Source organism: Papio anubis, chromosome 8, assembly GCF_008728515.1.
Source record: "Papio anubis isolate 15944 chromosome 8, Panubis1.0, whole genome shotgun sequence".
NCBI lineage: Eukaryota > Metazoa > Chordata > Mammalia > Primates > Cercopithecidae > Papio > Papio anubis.
Window position 1 is genome coordinate 63,764,857 of NC_044983.1, and position 15,901 is coordinate 63,780,757.

At 38.0% G+C, this 15,901-nt stretch overlaps 1 protein-coding gene across 4 annotated transcripts in view; it reads left to right on the top strand.

Moving 5' to 3' along the window:
* Positions 1-15,901, top strand: part of PREX2 (phosphatidylinositol-3,4,5-trisphosphate dependent Rac exchange factor 2) — a 303,886-nt gene that overhangs the window by 94,431 nt on the left and 193,554 nt on the right. For all 4 annotated transcript variants that reach the window (XM_021942408.2, XM_017962077.3, XM_003902839.5 and 1 more), the window contains exons 9-11: positions 1,755-1,904; positions 4,566-4,710; positions 9,414-9,514. In XM_021942408.2, coding sequence (XP_021798100.2) covers positions 1,755-1,904; positions 4,566-4,710; positions 9,414-9,514 — 396 coding nt within the window. The remainder of the gene's footprint in view (positions 1-1,754; positions 1,905-4,565; positions 4,711-9,413; positions 9,515-15,901) is intronic.

A 15,901-nucleotide genomic window follows, 5' to 3' on the forward strand; every position in this document is an offset into this window, starting at 1 on the left:
GTGTAGTAACCTGAGTGGCCATGTGGGATCTTTTAAGCTGCGGGTGCCAGGTTCACTTAGCTAATCATAGCCTGACTTAATAGAGAGAAGACAGCCTGAAAAAAAGCTTGGGCTTGTTTGTGATTCTGGTCTTGTTAGGTTACAAGTGATCAGGGTTGGGGGACAGTTCTAAACTTGTAGAATTTGAGAATTTCTGAATTTTTTCCTACCAGTTTATCATAATTTCTCAGCTGGTTGTTTTTATAGATATTAAGGAGGAATTGCACTGTAATTATGAAGTAATATTCTTATTTTCCTACTAATGCTCATGAATACTTATCTGACATGAATTATGAAGTTCTCTTACTTTGTGTAGGATCAGAACATGAATTAAACACACGAAGGTAACAATAGTACAAAAAATCTTTTTAAAAATTGCTTGTAAATTTTTGGGAGGGAAGGATCTGCCAGTTTAAATCTCTATATTATCAGAAGTCATTACTGATTATTCATGTATTATGGCACCTATAGAAAATACAGACTAATGTCTAATGTCATCCTATTTTGACTCAAAAGTAATCTGGAAACTTTAAATACTCCACAACTGAACAGCATCATTTGATAATGGGTTTGTGGTATTATTAGTCTGACCTCATATAATGTGTAGTGATTTTGGAGCTAATGAAAAAGACTATGGGAACCAGATTTTGGGAGAATGAGTGCCAAGAACATTTGTTTCTACTCAAAAACTTCATAAAATAGATCATCTGAAAAGAAAAGAACAAAACAAGCAAAGTACCACAAAGTCATTTTCTAAACCACCTTTAACTTTGTTATGGCTTACCTCCTCAACACTGGCCTTTGCTGCTGAATGACCTTCAGGAGAGACACATGAAAAGGGTCACTTTAATTGGTACAGGTGCTGACTCAGGCCTCTGTCATAGGTTTTTCCATCTTGGAATCTTTGCTTTGCAGGGACTGTCGTGCCAGTAAAGGTCGTTTGCAAGTTATGTCACTATTCTCTACCTGCTGTTAGACAGAGAACTACTGTATAGAGTTTGCTGTTGACATTTTCAAACCCAGCATGACAGTTTACCCAAAATTGTGGTGAGGTATCAAAAAAGACAATTAAATGTAAATTTATCTTCAACAATTTTTTCATAAGTTTCTATTTATGTGACATAAATGTAATGAAATGGGTTTAAAGAGTGTATGTCTCGACCATGTACAGTGATAATGCTTTGGCATTTGTATGTTTCCATTTATTGCAGTTTTAGGTAATTACACTCTTAGTGTGTTCCATTGGCCAATCCTTAGTGTGCAGTTCATTAAATAATAGAAAATTTTTCCGTGGGACATAAATTGTCTCTGAAACCTAGAATGCTATTTCAAAAAAATATTAGAAAGATAAAATAAATAGACATCTTGAATGTTTGAGAAGAAAATACCTTGCATGTTGTTCTTTTATTACTTTAGAAACTTTGACAATATTTTTTAGCATAGAGCATATAAGTGCTAATTATTTTTGTAGTGTTTAGTTTCATGTAATGTATTAACACTGCGAGCTAGAAATGTTCCATTATTAAGAACTGACTGCCTGCAATATAAATGCATTCTTAAAATTTTTAAATGTGTACGTTTTTCAAAATGCATATATAAAGCAAAGATATGTTGAACAATTCAGTGGTTTTGGAACTTTTATGTATTGAATGATAGTGTTGATATAATAATGTGTATTACATTTTATTCATTTGCTTTTACCCATTAATTTACAGCTGATTTCCATAGCAGTGGACACATTGTTGTTAATGGATGGAAGATACATAACACAGCAAAAAATAAATGGTTTGTTTGTATGGCAAAAACACCTGAAGAGAAGCATGAATGGTTTGAAGCTATTTTGAAAGAAAGAGAACGGCGGAAAGGTGGGTGTATGAATTGGGCACTATTATAGTTAGCAAAGATTCTAACTTAGCATGGGAGTAGATAATGGGAAATCATGAGAAAGTAGAAAGGTATATGATGGTTGCTTGTTGGGTTGATGCAAAAATTATTGCGGTTTTGACATTGCAAGCAATTACTTCTGCACCAACCTAATACTATGTGACGTGAGCCTCATACTTATTTGATAAAAGACTTATTTGATACTTACAAAATTGTTATGTAATACTTATATAGTTAGCAAAATAATTATGTTATGGCTGGTAGTGTCTTTTAAATAGTTTTTTAAAATAGAAAATTTGTTCAATTTTCATTTCATTTTATTATTGGTATTTCTAAAGCAGCATTACCAAATTTTTCTTTAAGTGATAAGCTTCAGTAACATAATGCAGTGTTGTAAAGCTTCCAATTGTTCTCTGTATACTTAACAGAACATTAAAATTTCTTAGACCTAATATGTTAGATTCCTAATTATAGATTAAAGCACTCTGGATTTATACAAACTTTAAAAAATTGTTAGGTCTATGAATATAATACAATGTAACCCAATTAGTTGTTTGTTCATATGAGGAGGCCTATCTCGAATTTGTGTTATGCTTTTAGAAAAATTTGCAAAAGGAATTTGGCCTGGCTATATTCACCAGTGTGAAGTTTATCTGCAAAAAGGCATATTTCTATAATTCAGCTCAGAAATAGAAATGCTTGTATTTCTACTAATTAACAACTGATTTCTTAATTAAGAAGCATGACATTGTTGATTACTTCTGGAGACCCAAGAATAAAACACCTCATTGGTAATGAAATTTCAGAACACAAAGAACTCTTTCTTCCGTCTTCAGATGTTTTCCCCTGAAGAATATGCAAGGTTGCTACCTTGATTGAAATATTCATGGTACATACTTGTAGAATTTCCAAAGCGTTTTCAAATACTCCTTTGGTTGATCCTGGATGAAGAACCAGATAGAAAATTTTAAAACAAAGTTTATGAATATGTGACTGACTCTAAGTTTTGTTGAACGTAGCAGTGAATTCAAATAGCAAACAAATAGTTAAAAGGTGAATCAAGCTTTCAATCAAGTTGAGCATTTTTTGTTTTTTTAAGCGTGAGTATGATTCACCCAAGACAAAAAATAAATAAATAAATAAAAATAAAAACCCCCAAACAAGAGAAAAAGCACATTCTCTAAAACTGCTTATGATCTTTATCTTTATCTTTATATTTATCTTTATTAGACTCCATTCTTAAGGTATCATTTTTGAATAAAGACAGATGTTAATGGCTCCAGGATTGTCAAAAATAAAGGTCTGGTAGGAAATTTTGTAGCTAGATGACTAAAAATAATACAAGTATTTCTCATTCTTTAGCTTGGCACTGTTTTTCTCTAACTAGATTCCTCGTCTTGGTTATCTATTCCCATCAGATTAACTTCCACTTATACACTGCCGATTTGTTAAACTTTATGTCCAGCCTTGCCCTCTCCACTGGGCATGCTCATGTTTTCACCTGAGTCCTGGACTCCCACCTGAATGTCCACACTAGGCATACCCAGTCCTCCCCTGGGAATGCTCATGTTTTCACCTGAGTCCTGGACTCCCACCTGAATGTCTACACTACGCATACTCGGTACCCACCGAACTCCTGGTTACTTGGATGCCTTTGCCCAATATGCCTCCCTGCATCCATTCAGTCACTCTCGTCAGAAGCCCGGAAGGCATCTGATTTCTTCTCTTTATTCCATGCCCACATTTAACCAATATCTTATCAATAGCGCCTCCTAACTATTTCTCAACTTCATCCTCTTTGCCCTATGGCCCTACCCTTATTCGCAGTGAGTTGAACTTCCTCGAACTTTTGAGGTTTCTCCTAACAGTGTCCCTCTTTTTAAATATTTCCCTCTTCAGTTTGTTCCCCATACTGTCCTCTGAGCTTTGTTTCCAAAGCAACACAGCTTTCTTTCCCGCACTACCCTACCTTGCTCCTCCCACTGGTTAAAACACTTAGCTGCATGCCCAATACCTAAGGAATGAAACAAATTGAAACTGCAGATTGAGCAAGGATCTTGGCTATCCTACCAGCCCATCTCCTGTCTTTTCTCTTACAACCCATAGCTCTGGACCTCCATGTTGCTTCAAATGAGTTAGCTCTGCTTTCTCTAGAAACTCCCATTCATACCTGTGCATTCAAGACAGGTCCCTTCTGTGAAACCTTTCTTAACATTTCTCAGGGAGAGGTGAGGTAGCCTGAGTATGCCTCCATTATATCACATTTTTTTTTTTTTTTTTCCCACCAGAACTGTCTCTATGACTACTCTGTCCAGTTCTGCTGATCTAAACCTGAGCAAGGGTGCCTGGTCCAGGACTCAATGGAGGCTGAGACTCAGCTGCTCTTCTTATTCTTCTGGCTAAAGCTTTATGCCTTTGGGGCACAATTTGCATGAAGGTGACATATATCCTGGAAGCCCTGCCTTGCAGGTCTCCCTAGCCCCTGAGCTTCTTGAACACCAGGGCACTATTATACAGGGGTCTGTATCCACAACCCCCAGCACATGGTAGACCTACAACAAATGCTTGCTTAATGAAGGTACAACTGAATGAATGAATGAAGAGAATTTTCAGTTACCTCTCCTTTCTCTCATTTTTGATAGGTTTAAAATTAGGAATGGAGCAAGATACCTGGGTAATGATCTCTGAACAGGGTGAGAAACTTTATAAAATGATGTGCAGACAAGGAAATCTGATCAAAGACAGAAAAAGAAAACTGACTACGTTCCCTAAATGCTTTCTTGGAAGGTAGGGTTGGGAGTTTGGGTGCATGACTTTCTTTTACATTCTCATTATCTCACCTGTTAACTTTCCTTCAATTAGTTTTCCTTTAAAAATACTTCCTTTGGCACTTCTGAAAACTTCTTTACAGTTGCCATTTCCTGGGCTGTAACAGGATGAAGGAATGGACAGAGAGCCAGAATCATGACCAGGAAACTTAAGGCATCCATCCATTCATTCATGACTTCTCAGATTTCTGATATGTCATGATCCCAGGGGAAAGGGAGGTTGGGTCCAGGCAAGGAGTGATAGGCAGGTGGGTTTGCCTGCAGGGGACAGGATGACTGGTTGGGCACGGACATGTGTATAGGGCCTGAAAGTCAGAATCAGAAAGACAGAGAAGATAAGAGACAGTCTGAACTACCAGTTAATTTAGAATTTAGGCAGCTGGACTCAGGATAAAGGGTGTGGGTGAAGAGTCTAAAAATGTGGGTCATGTGAAGAGACAGGCAGTGAGCAATAGGCAGAGAGGTCACTTTGGTTTTTAGATTAGAGCAGAGTGACTGAGTGTTGTTTGGTTCCTTTGGACAGCATAAAGTGGGATTCCTTGACTGGTTTAATGAGTGCAGGACCAGAAAGAAGGTTAGCTGCCTTCAGGTAGCTCTTTTTAGGCCAGCCTCTGTGCTGACTTCTTCCTATATATTATTTCTAATGCTGGAATACATACTGAGGTAGGAGTTAAATACCTTTATACTTTTTTGAAGATACAGAAACTATGGATCAGGGAGCTTAACGATTGCATATTGTTAGTGAATACCAATGCCCAAGTTTATAAAGTAGGCTGGAGTGGTAGTTTACAGTCTAGACTGTCATCAAACTTATCTATTCAGCTCCTAGTAGTACCACCAATTTGTTGTGTGATTTGGGATGGTTAAGTTTCCATTTGCTCTGAAAATGTGGAGATGATGGTAGAGTTTACCTACAGTGCTCAGTAGGATGTCTTTTTAACCAGCGATGGGAACATACAACATAATCATAGGCTACCTCTGCCTCCCTCATATGGTTTGGCTGTGTCCCCACCCAAATCTCATCTTGAGTTATAATCCAAGTTGTAATCCCCACATGCCAGGGGAGGCATCTAGTGGGAAGTGATGGGATCATGGGGGTGGTTTCCCCCATGCTGTTCTCATGATAGTGAGTGAGTTCTCATGACATCTGGTGGTTTTATAAAGGGTTCTTCCTCCTTCACTTGCCTTCTCTCACCTGCTGCCATGTAAGGTGTGCCTGCATCCCCTTCTGCCATGATTGTAAGTGTCCTGAAGCTTTCCCAGCCATGCAGAACTGTGAATCAATTAAATGTCTTTTCTTTACAAATTACCCAATCTTGGGTATTTATTTATAGCAGTGTGAGAATGGACTAATACACCCAGTCTCAGGGAAGTTCTTTACAGCAGTGTGAAAAAGAGCTAATACACTTCCCAACCCCCAACTCAGAAATCTATAGGCCAGGAAAACCTCTGCCTGCAGAGCAGTGTCTGGCTCTCTTCTTCCCTGGGAGTAATTCTCCCAGCAGGCTACACATCTGCCAGTGAGCTATACTGTTGCTTGTAGGTACCCCTTAGGTGGTAGTAGCTCTCGTGCAAGGGAAAGAGAAGATGTGAGTTTATCTTGGCATAGAAGCCCTGTGTAGCAAAGCAACACTATCTCTTGTACCCACCCCATGGGCATAACTTTCAGGGTCCTCACTGGGATATGCCCACTTGCAAGAGAGTGACTTCAAGTTATGGCTTCCCACTAGGTTTTTATAGGTGTGCAAATTAGCCACCAGGGGTCATTTTTACCATTGCAATGCTGCCTAGTTTAGCAGTTGACACACTACCTTCATCAGGTGTCTAGGGGAGCATAGCTATGATAGAAAGTTAGCCCAGGGCCAAATTTGTTTTTATTGAAGAAGAATACATTTTGCTAACCCTTCACTCACGCTATGTCCTATGGGAATAGTGCAAGTTCATTGTGATGCTATATGAAGCTTCTCCCAGAGCACCTGATAGGTAGGAGAGACTCAGTAAATGTTAGGTTATTGTGGCCTTTTCCATAACAGCACACTACTGCTGCTTACAGTGCAAGTTTGAGATCATTTCTGCGTGGATCATTGTCCTTTAGCAGAGTGTTGATGGAATTTCCCCATTCCCTCAGTAGGGCCAATGATAAAGCCACTTATTGGGTTCCTTTACTCTTGACCTCTCTCTCTTAAAAATGTTTCCAGTTTATAGCAATATTTAAAGTGGCTCTTTCCCTCATTGTAATTGGACATTTTCAGGAATCTAGTGCCATCAGACTAGAGAATTATGCCTTAGCTACATAACAACCATCTCAACCCACTTGTCAACCACTGAGTTAGTAAAGCTCACTATGTGCCAGGCCCCATGCTGAGTTCCTGACATCTGTCATCTCATTTAATCCTTTGGCTGCACTATGACATTGACATTCTTTTTTTTTTTTTTTGAGGTGGAGTCTCACTCTGTCACCCAGGCTGGAGTGCAGTGGCATGATCTTGGCTCACTGCAAACTCTGCCTCCCGGGTTCAAGTGATTCTCCAGCCTCAGCCTCCCGAGTAGCTGGGATTACAGGTGCATGCCACCACACCTGGCTAATTTTTTTTTATTTTAGTATAGACAGGATTTCACCATATTGGCCAGACTAGTCTCGAACTCCTGACCTCAAATGATCCACCTGCCTCGGCCTCCCAAAATGCTGGGATTGCAGGCATGAGCCACTGTACCTGGCATGACATTCTTAATATTATCTCTATGTTAATAATGAAGAAGCTGAGGTTTAAAGAGCTAAATTCATGAACTCATGGTCATGCAGGTAGTGGAAACAGAAACAGGATTTGAGTCCCCATGGTCTTATGGCAAAGTACATGATATTAACTGCTACACTTTGTTTCACCTTTTCTTATATTTTTCTTTTGAATTTGTTATGCAGCAATAGAAAAGCAATGGTTTTGAATGGTTCTTATTTAATAAAAGAATAAAATTTTTTTAACTTTTTCTGCCTTATTTTTGTAGTCTAGAGAACCCATTTTTAGAATTTTATATCCCTCAGTTATTTGACATTAGTCATTTTTCTTGCTTTTGTTTATGAAATTAATGAAGAAATAATTTCCTGATGCAGTCCATAGCTTTGTTTCTCTAACCAAAAAAAGAAAGCCAGTCTACAACAAATTCAATCATTTATATAAAAGTTCAAATGTTAGGCTTTTAAAACATGAGCAACATAATATTTTTTATTTGTAAAATGTCTCTGTATTTAGTGTTCCCTTAATGATACCATGGGACCTTTTTTTTTTTTTTTTAATCGCTATATAGCTGAGGCTCTCCTAAGTGATACAAAACATCATCCTTATTATCTGTGATGCCTGGGGCTGCCCTGCAGTGGTGACAGATGTAACCTATAATCCACTGTGGCCTTCACAGCCGCAGCAGTGTGTGGTAGACAGTTCTGATGGATGGTTCTGTGCTGGAGTATTCCTTATGGATGACAGATAAGATACAATAATGAATTTACCAAGTAATTTCACATTTTCAAAACAATGTAGTAAAACTTTTATATGTCTTTTGGTGTACATTAGTTTTCTATTGCTGTATAACAAATGAACACATACTTAGCAGCTTAAAACAACACCAGTCAGAAGTCCAAGAGCGCTCAAGTGGGTTCTCTGCTTAGGGTTTCATGACCCCAAAATCAAGGTGCTGGCCAGATGGGGCTCTTATCTTGAGGCTCTGGGGAAAAGTTCCCTTCCAAGCCTACTCAGGTGGTTGTCAGGATTCAGCTCCTTGAGGCTGCAAGAATAAAGTCCTTGTTTCCTTGCTGTCAGCCAAGGGTTGCTCTCAGCTTCTGCAGGCTGCGTATCTTGGTACCAGGTCCTCTCCATCTTCAGAGCTGGCAGTGGCACATTGAATCTTTCTAATGCTTTTAATTTCTCTGACTTCCTCTCCTGCCACTAGCCTCAGAAAACTCTGCTTCAAAGGGTTCCACTCCCTGAATCAGGCCCACTGGGATAATTTACATGTTTTAAAGTCTACTGACTTGGGGTTTTAATTACATATGCAAAAGTCCCTTCAGAGCAGTACCTAGATTAGAATTTAATTGAAAAACCAAGGGGAGGGAATCTTGGTATGGTAGGAGGACAGTGAGAGGATTTCTGTAGAATCCTACCTATCACACGGTACATGCGGTTTTGTTTTGTTCTTCCTTCCTGGATCTTTAAACTCACTGGTTCTCTGTGCCTGGGAACCACATTAAAGACAGCTTACCTCTTTATGTTAAGTTGTTACTACTCTATTCGGTTCTGACTTTAGCTGTCTTTAGGATCTGTTGCAATCCTTTAGTCCCACATTTGCCTTTATGTTAATGCTAACCTTTTAATTAAAGCTACTCTAAAATTTCCACTTTGTGTTTATTAGAGGCCTCAACAAGTTGAACAGTTTAAAACTAAGTATAGTTTAGTAATGTCTGAATGTACAGACATAGGTTTTCTAGAATAGAGTTCAACTTAAATGGCTGTAGGCCTCACATATGTGAAAAAATAATCTGTTGAAATGTGTTGCAAATATTCCTTTATATTTTGAGATTCCTTTCATCGTTGCTTCATGACTGGATGGTTTGGAAAGACTTGCTGGGGAAAAAATTAACCATTTAGCTTTTTCACTGGCTTTCTGTTGCAGCGAATTTGTGTCATGGCTGTTGGAAATTGGAGAGATTCACAGGCCTGAGGAAGGTGTGCACTTGGGACAAGCATTATTAGAAAATGGAATCATTCACCATGGTAATTACTTTATTAATTACTTGTTTAATACATTTATTCACCATATGTATCTTAATCCCATTCATCAGTTTAGTCTACAGTTCCCCACATTAGGATGCTTATTGTTTTTAACAACATTTTCAGTACCTAATATGTGTAGAATAGTGTTTTAGGGAGTGTGGGTTTATGGGGCTATCTTTGTTAACCTTAAAATGAAGAGCTTCAATACAGGCAAGTGTTAGAAAATAGAGAAGTGGGATTGTGGAGGAAGGCATGGTTACTTCTATAGTAATTAGAGGATTTGGGAGTGCTTCCTGGAGGACAGGACATGACAGTGATGCTGGGCATTGCAGAATGAATAGAACTCTGCCAGGGACTGCAGGGCAGTGGGGCATTCCACCTGGAGGAAATAACAGCACTCCAGCACAGTGGTGGGTGAGTTTGTGGTGGCTTCTTTGGGGAACAGCACAGAGCCTCATGTGGGTCCATGGATGAACATACTGGCGAGGGGAGGTGTGGCAAAAAGGCAGGCAGAGCCTGGATTCCAGAAGATCTGAAGTCTGCTGTGGCATTTGGGCTTATTCTGAAGGGGGCCAGGAGCTGATGAATGCTTTTAAGGAGAGCCATGATCAGAACTCGGGTCCACAGCTATGAGATGCAGCAGCATGGAGCCTGAAGTGGAGAGGTTCAAGACTGCAAAGCACCAGGCCCCTCCGGGGGCCCTGCTGCACCCAGGGGTGGCAGTACAAGGGCTTTAGCAGGTCTGCATCCATGGGCATGAAAAAACCCATGGGGAGATTCTGGCAAAGCTAAAATACCATATTTTATAACTCTTTGGATGCGGGTGATGAAGAATGAAGAGAGAGACTAGAGTATTCTGAGCCTTCTTCTCTGAACGACTGAGATAACTAATTCAGGAGGAGGAACAGAGTTGAAAGAGAAGATGCAGGCTTTGCTATGGACTGGGTCAGATAGCCAGTGGGGAGTGGCCAGCAAGAGATTGAGAATTTGGGGTGAAGCTCAGGATAGAAATAAGGTGAGAGACATATTTGGAATCATTTCAAGGGAGTACTAGACTCCTGGGAACACTGACAATGAACAAACAGACAAAAACCAAGAAAGCAGTGTTGATGGGACTCAGGACAAAGGCTTAAAGAATTTCTAAGGTAAATTGTGGGGGAGGAGAAAAAGGGAATTATTAATAAATATGGATGTTTGGCTATGGTATTTTGATGTTCATTTCCTTTCTTAGATGCTGTGCAAACAAACCAGATCTTTCCCATCTTTCCTTATCACACTAGGTGTTGCCTACATATTGGTACCACCATCCACCCAGCCAGGAATCATCTTTAATTCCTTTCTCTCCCTCATACCGTCAAGCCCTGTGAACTCTACTACCAAAATAAGTCCCTAAACAATGAATTATCTCTCTTTCAGCGTCCCTACCTTCTTTCCAGTCAACGTCATCTCCTCCTTTGCTTCCACTTTTGTTCTCCACTCCCATAGTACACTCTCCAGGTCACAGCTAAAGAGACCTTTTAAAACGGGGATATGATCAAAGCATCCCTCTGTTTATAACCATCTAATTGCTTACGATCAAACTTAAAGAAAAGTTCAGACCTATTACATGCCCTAAACTTCTTACCATGACCTACAAGATCCGATGTGATAGGGCCCCTGACTTCCTCTCAGAGCTTGATACCTCGCATTGTACCTAACTTGTTGCACGGTGGCCACCCTGACCTTCTGTCTCTTTCTTCAACACTCCAAGATGACTTCCTATTTAAGACCTTAGCTTTTGCTCTTCTCATTCAACAGTTACTTATTAATCCCTAATATATACCAGGAGCCTTTCTAAGTGATAGAGACAGAGTTGTGAATGAAAAGACAAAAATCCTTGTATTCACGACTCGTGTCTTCCATGGCCCTTTGACTTTTAGACCATCCTGTCCTGTGATTCCAATGTCCTATTTCTTTTTTTACTTTGAAATCTTTCTTTATGTACTTATCACTCTGAAATTATTATGTTGTTTTACTTGTGTCTTTGTTTATTACATCTTTATCACCCTATCCCATCCCTGGCCTCCAATAAAAATATAAACACTATCTGAACAAGAGCTTCATTTGTTATTATATAGCAAATACCTGGCATTCCCATCCCATACAGGTGCTCAATAAATATTGGCTGAATGAATGATTATATTTTGAGTGAACAGATGATACTTATAGATTGTATATGATTTTGTGCTTGTTTCATTAGCATCATTAAAACATCTAAAAGCATTATATGGCTGCTTTTAGCATCTGGTAGGCTAAAAGCATCCTTTAAGAATTTAAAAGTAAAAATAACATTATGACTATTATATATTAACATCGTAAAATGCTAACAGGCATATATAATAATTGCCCTGTCTTTAATAGGATTGAATAGATCTTATATTGTCCTGGGAACTGTGCCTCAGTTGCAGAAATTGAGTAGTTGTCTACCAAATTGGTTTAGCTTTTATTTTTTGTGGGTGTGCATACATTGCATTTCTTAGTTTTCCTTGCAGTCAAGGGGAGGCTGTGAAATTGAGTTGCAGCCAAGGACATGTACACAAAAGTGATGCACAAGGGAAGTGTACAGGCTATTAAAAAAACACAAAACACAAGGTGACCCTGGGAGCCATGCATTAAGGATGGCTGAGCCTCTGTCAGACCCCAGACCCTGCATGAGGAGGGCACCATCCCTCATCCTTCACCACTGATTGGATTTTACCTCAATGAAAAATTAGCTTCTACAACTTAAGTCACTATATTAGGGAGGTTTGTTTGTTACAGTAGCTAGTGTTAGCCAGTGGAAAACCAGCTAGTTTTTCTTCCCAACATTTCCTGCAAAAATGACTTCTCCCATTGTATCCTAGCATATTTCTGCCTTTCTAGAAGGAAGTATGAGAGCAGCTGGGTTTCTTGATGGACAGAGTAAAACGACAGACTTAAACTACTAAGAAATAAAGGTTGCTGGTTCATGTTGACATGCAAACTAGGGGTGAGAGAACATATTATGCAATTTCACATTAATAGAATAATTCTATTGGAATAAAGAGATATGAGCCAAATGTACTAGTATCATTAGTATGTGGTTCCAGCTGCATTTTGGTGAAAATAGAATTCCTAAAATAAAGTTGAATGAACCATCTGTTTTAAAGAAAGCAAGCAAAAAAGAAATTGACTATTACTGCTATTATTCACATTGCAAATATGATTGAGAACTTCGCCATCAGCAAAGCCTTGCTATAGCAGGAACTCTAGGGTTGAGGCCGCGTATGCTTTCTCTGTGGTATGCTGACAATATGTATCTTGTCTGGTGCTACTCTTTGCAGTAGGAATGCTTATGTGAGAACAGAGACCTCATATCTTATTAATATTTGTTATATCCCATGGTGTGCGGAAGTTGGCTCGTACAAGCTCCTGAGAGCTGATAATTAAATACATTTTGTAGGCTGGTTAGTTTTTAAACACAATTATTATTAATTCAATTATATAAACATGTAAGTGCATAAATTATGCTGCAAAAAGGGTAAAACACTCTTTTGGGGGGTTGGGGAAAGGGTCTTGCTCTGTTGCACAGGCTAGAGTATAGTGGGGTGATCACGGCTCACTGTAGCCTCAACCTCCTGGGCTCAAGCGATCCTCCTGCCTTAGCTTTGTGAGTAGCGGGGACCACAGGTGCATGCCACCATGCCCGGATAATTTTTTTTTTTTTTTTTTTTTTAATTTGTAGAGATGAGGTCTTGCCATATTGACCAGGTTGGTCTTGAACTCCTGGGCTCAAGCAGTCCTTCCACCTCAGCCTCCCAAAGTGCTGGGATTACAGGCATGAGCCACCATGCCGGACTTGTAAAACAATCTTTAAATGTATCACTTTCTCATTACTTTACAATGTTTTACTATTATCTATGCTGTCGAGGTTATTTATATCTATTGCTTGTGTATAGTGAAAATATTGTGTAATGAGTGCCACCGCACCTTTAACTCCATGGTCAGTGACTTTAGGTTGGAAGCTTGAAATTGGTTAGAGTGGGAATATTTATACAACAGAAATGGGCAAATGCCGCAAATCAGAACTTCTCCTCTACTCCCCCCACCTTCACCACCTAGAGAGCCAATTGTTAAACATTTGCACTACACCCCTGGCTCTCTCACACAATTATTTAAAAGATTGCGTTAAGCAACTTTCTTCACTAGAGGACCTGAATTGTAGTTTATACACCGATTTTCCATGCTAGATAAATTGGTAGAGTAAATTCGAATGCAGAACAGTTCAGGGTTTTTCTAAGGCAACAGCTAAGAGTTGAGATTAACCCAAGGTTCATTATTCACAAGCATTTGCCTTACAGCTAAGCTCTTCCTGTCAAATAGGTTAGACTACCACTTGTTTCATTGTGGCAAAAACATCTGGGCTCAACTTCTTGAATTCTGGAATATCAAGACAATCTATTTCAATGATTATTAAGGGATAAAAATGGGAATAGGTAGATTGCATAGTAGAAAAAAATTCTGATCTTAAAACACGTAGAGTTTCACAGTATTTCTCTTGATTTTATATTTCTTTCATACAGTCTGTTTTATGTATGACTTGGCTTGGGGAAAAGATACCAAAAAGCTGTATTGTATTTTTTTTTTTTAAAAAAAAACAATTTATGGTCATAAGCCATGTAGAACGTTTGGATAGGCTGGGGTAAAAGAGCTGAAACTTCACATGTGTATGTGTGTGTTTGTGTGTGTTAACAAGTCTTTTGACTTTCTTCTGGATGCATCAAATGTAGTTAATGAGAATTCTGACAACTTTCTTTCCTCTTTCAACATTTCTAGCAAAAAATAAAGGTCAAAGTCTTTCATCTAATCATAAAAATATAGCTCTTTGCAGCAAATTATCTCTTCTGCAAATGTTGCATTCCTTGTAAAGAAAATATTTAAATATAAACTCTTTGACTTTTACTTTGAGGTTTTTACTTTCTAAAACAGACATTTTTTATTAGACAGTATATAAAACAACTTAGCCTGAAAAAGAGAAAATGTAGAGATTTAGTAGGAGATTCCCTCCCCTTCCTCCCAGCTTTTTGGAGGTATAAATGACAAATATTTATGGTATATAAAATGTTTTGAAATATGTGTAAATTGTGAAATGATCACCACAATCAAGCTAATTAGTGTATTAATCACCTCACATAGTTATCGCTTTTTTTGTGGTGAGAACATTTAAGATCTACTCTCTTATCAATTTTCAAGTTTGCAATACAGTATATCGTATTTTCTCTATCTATCCATTCATCCATCCATGGAAACTTAGGCTGATTTCTTATCATGATATTGTGAGTAATGCTGCAGTGAACGTGGGGATGCAGATATCTCTTTGACACATTGATTTTATTTCCTTTGAATTACAAACCCAAAAGTAAAATTGCTGGATCATATGGTAGTTCCATTGTTAGCTTTTTGAGGAACTTTCATACTGTTTTCCAAAATGGCTGTATGAATTTACATCTCTACCAACAGTGTACAAGGGTTTCCTTTTCTCCACATCCTCACCAACACTTCTGTCTTTTGGTAATAGCCATCCTAAGAGGTGTGAGGTTATATCTTATTATAGTTTTGATTTGCATTTCCCTGGATGATTAGAGATGTTCAGCAACTTTTCATATCCCTGTTGGGCATCTTTATTTCTTTTTTTGAGAAGTATTTATTTAGGTTCTTCACTCGTTTTTAATTGGGTTATTTGTAATTTTGGTATTGAATTGAATTAATTTCTTTTATGTTTTGAATATTTGCCTCCTATTGAATATATGGTTTGCAAATATTTTTCCTATTCCATAGATTGTCTTTTAATTTTATTGATTCTTTCAATTGCTGTGCATACACTTTTTAGTTTGATGCAAGTGTATTTGTCTATTTTTATTTGTCTGTTTTTGCTTTTGTTGCCTATACTTTTGGGGTCCTCTCCAAAAAATTATTGCCAAGACAAATGTCAAGAAGCTGTTCCCTAATCTTTTCTTCTAGTAGTTTTATAGTGTTACATCATATGTTTAAGTCTTTAGTCCATTTTGAATTTATTTTTATATATGGTGTGAGATAAAGGGTCCCATTTATAATAATTAAATAATATAATTAAATTATATTAATTATATTATTATATTTATTATATCATTAATATAACGTGTAATATATTAATATTAATTATATTATTAATAATTAATAAATAATAATTTATTTATTTTGCATGTAGATATCTAGTTTTCCCAACATCATTTATCGAAGAGATTGTCTTCCTCCGTTGTGTATTCTTGGCACCTTTGTGGAAGATCAATTGACCATAAAGCTGGAATTATTTCTGGGATCTGATCTCTATTCTGTTCCATTGGTTTACAT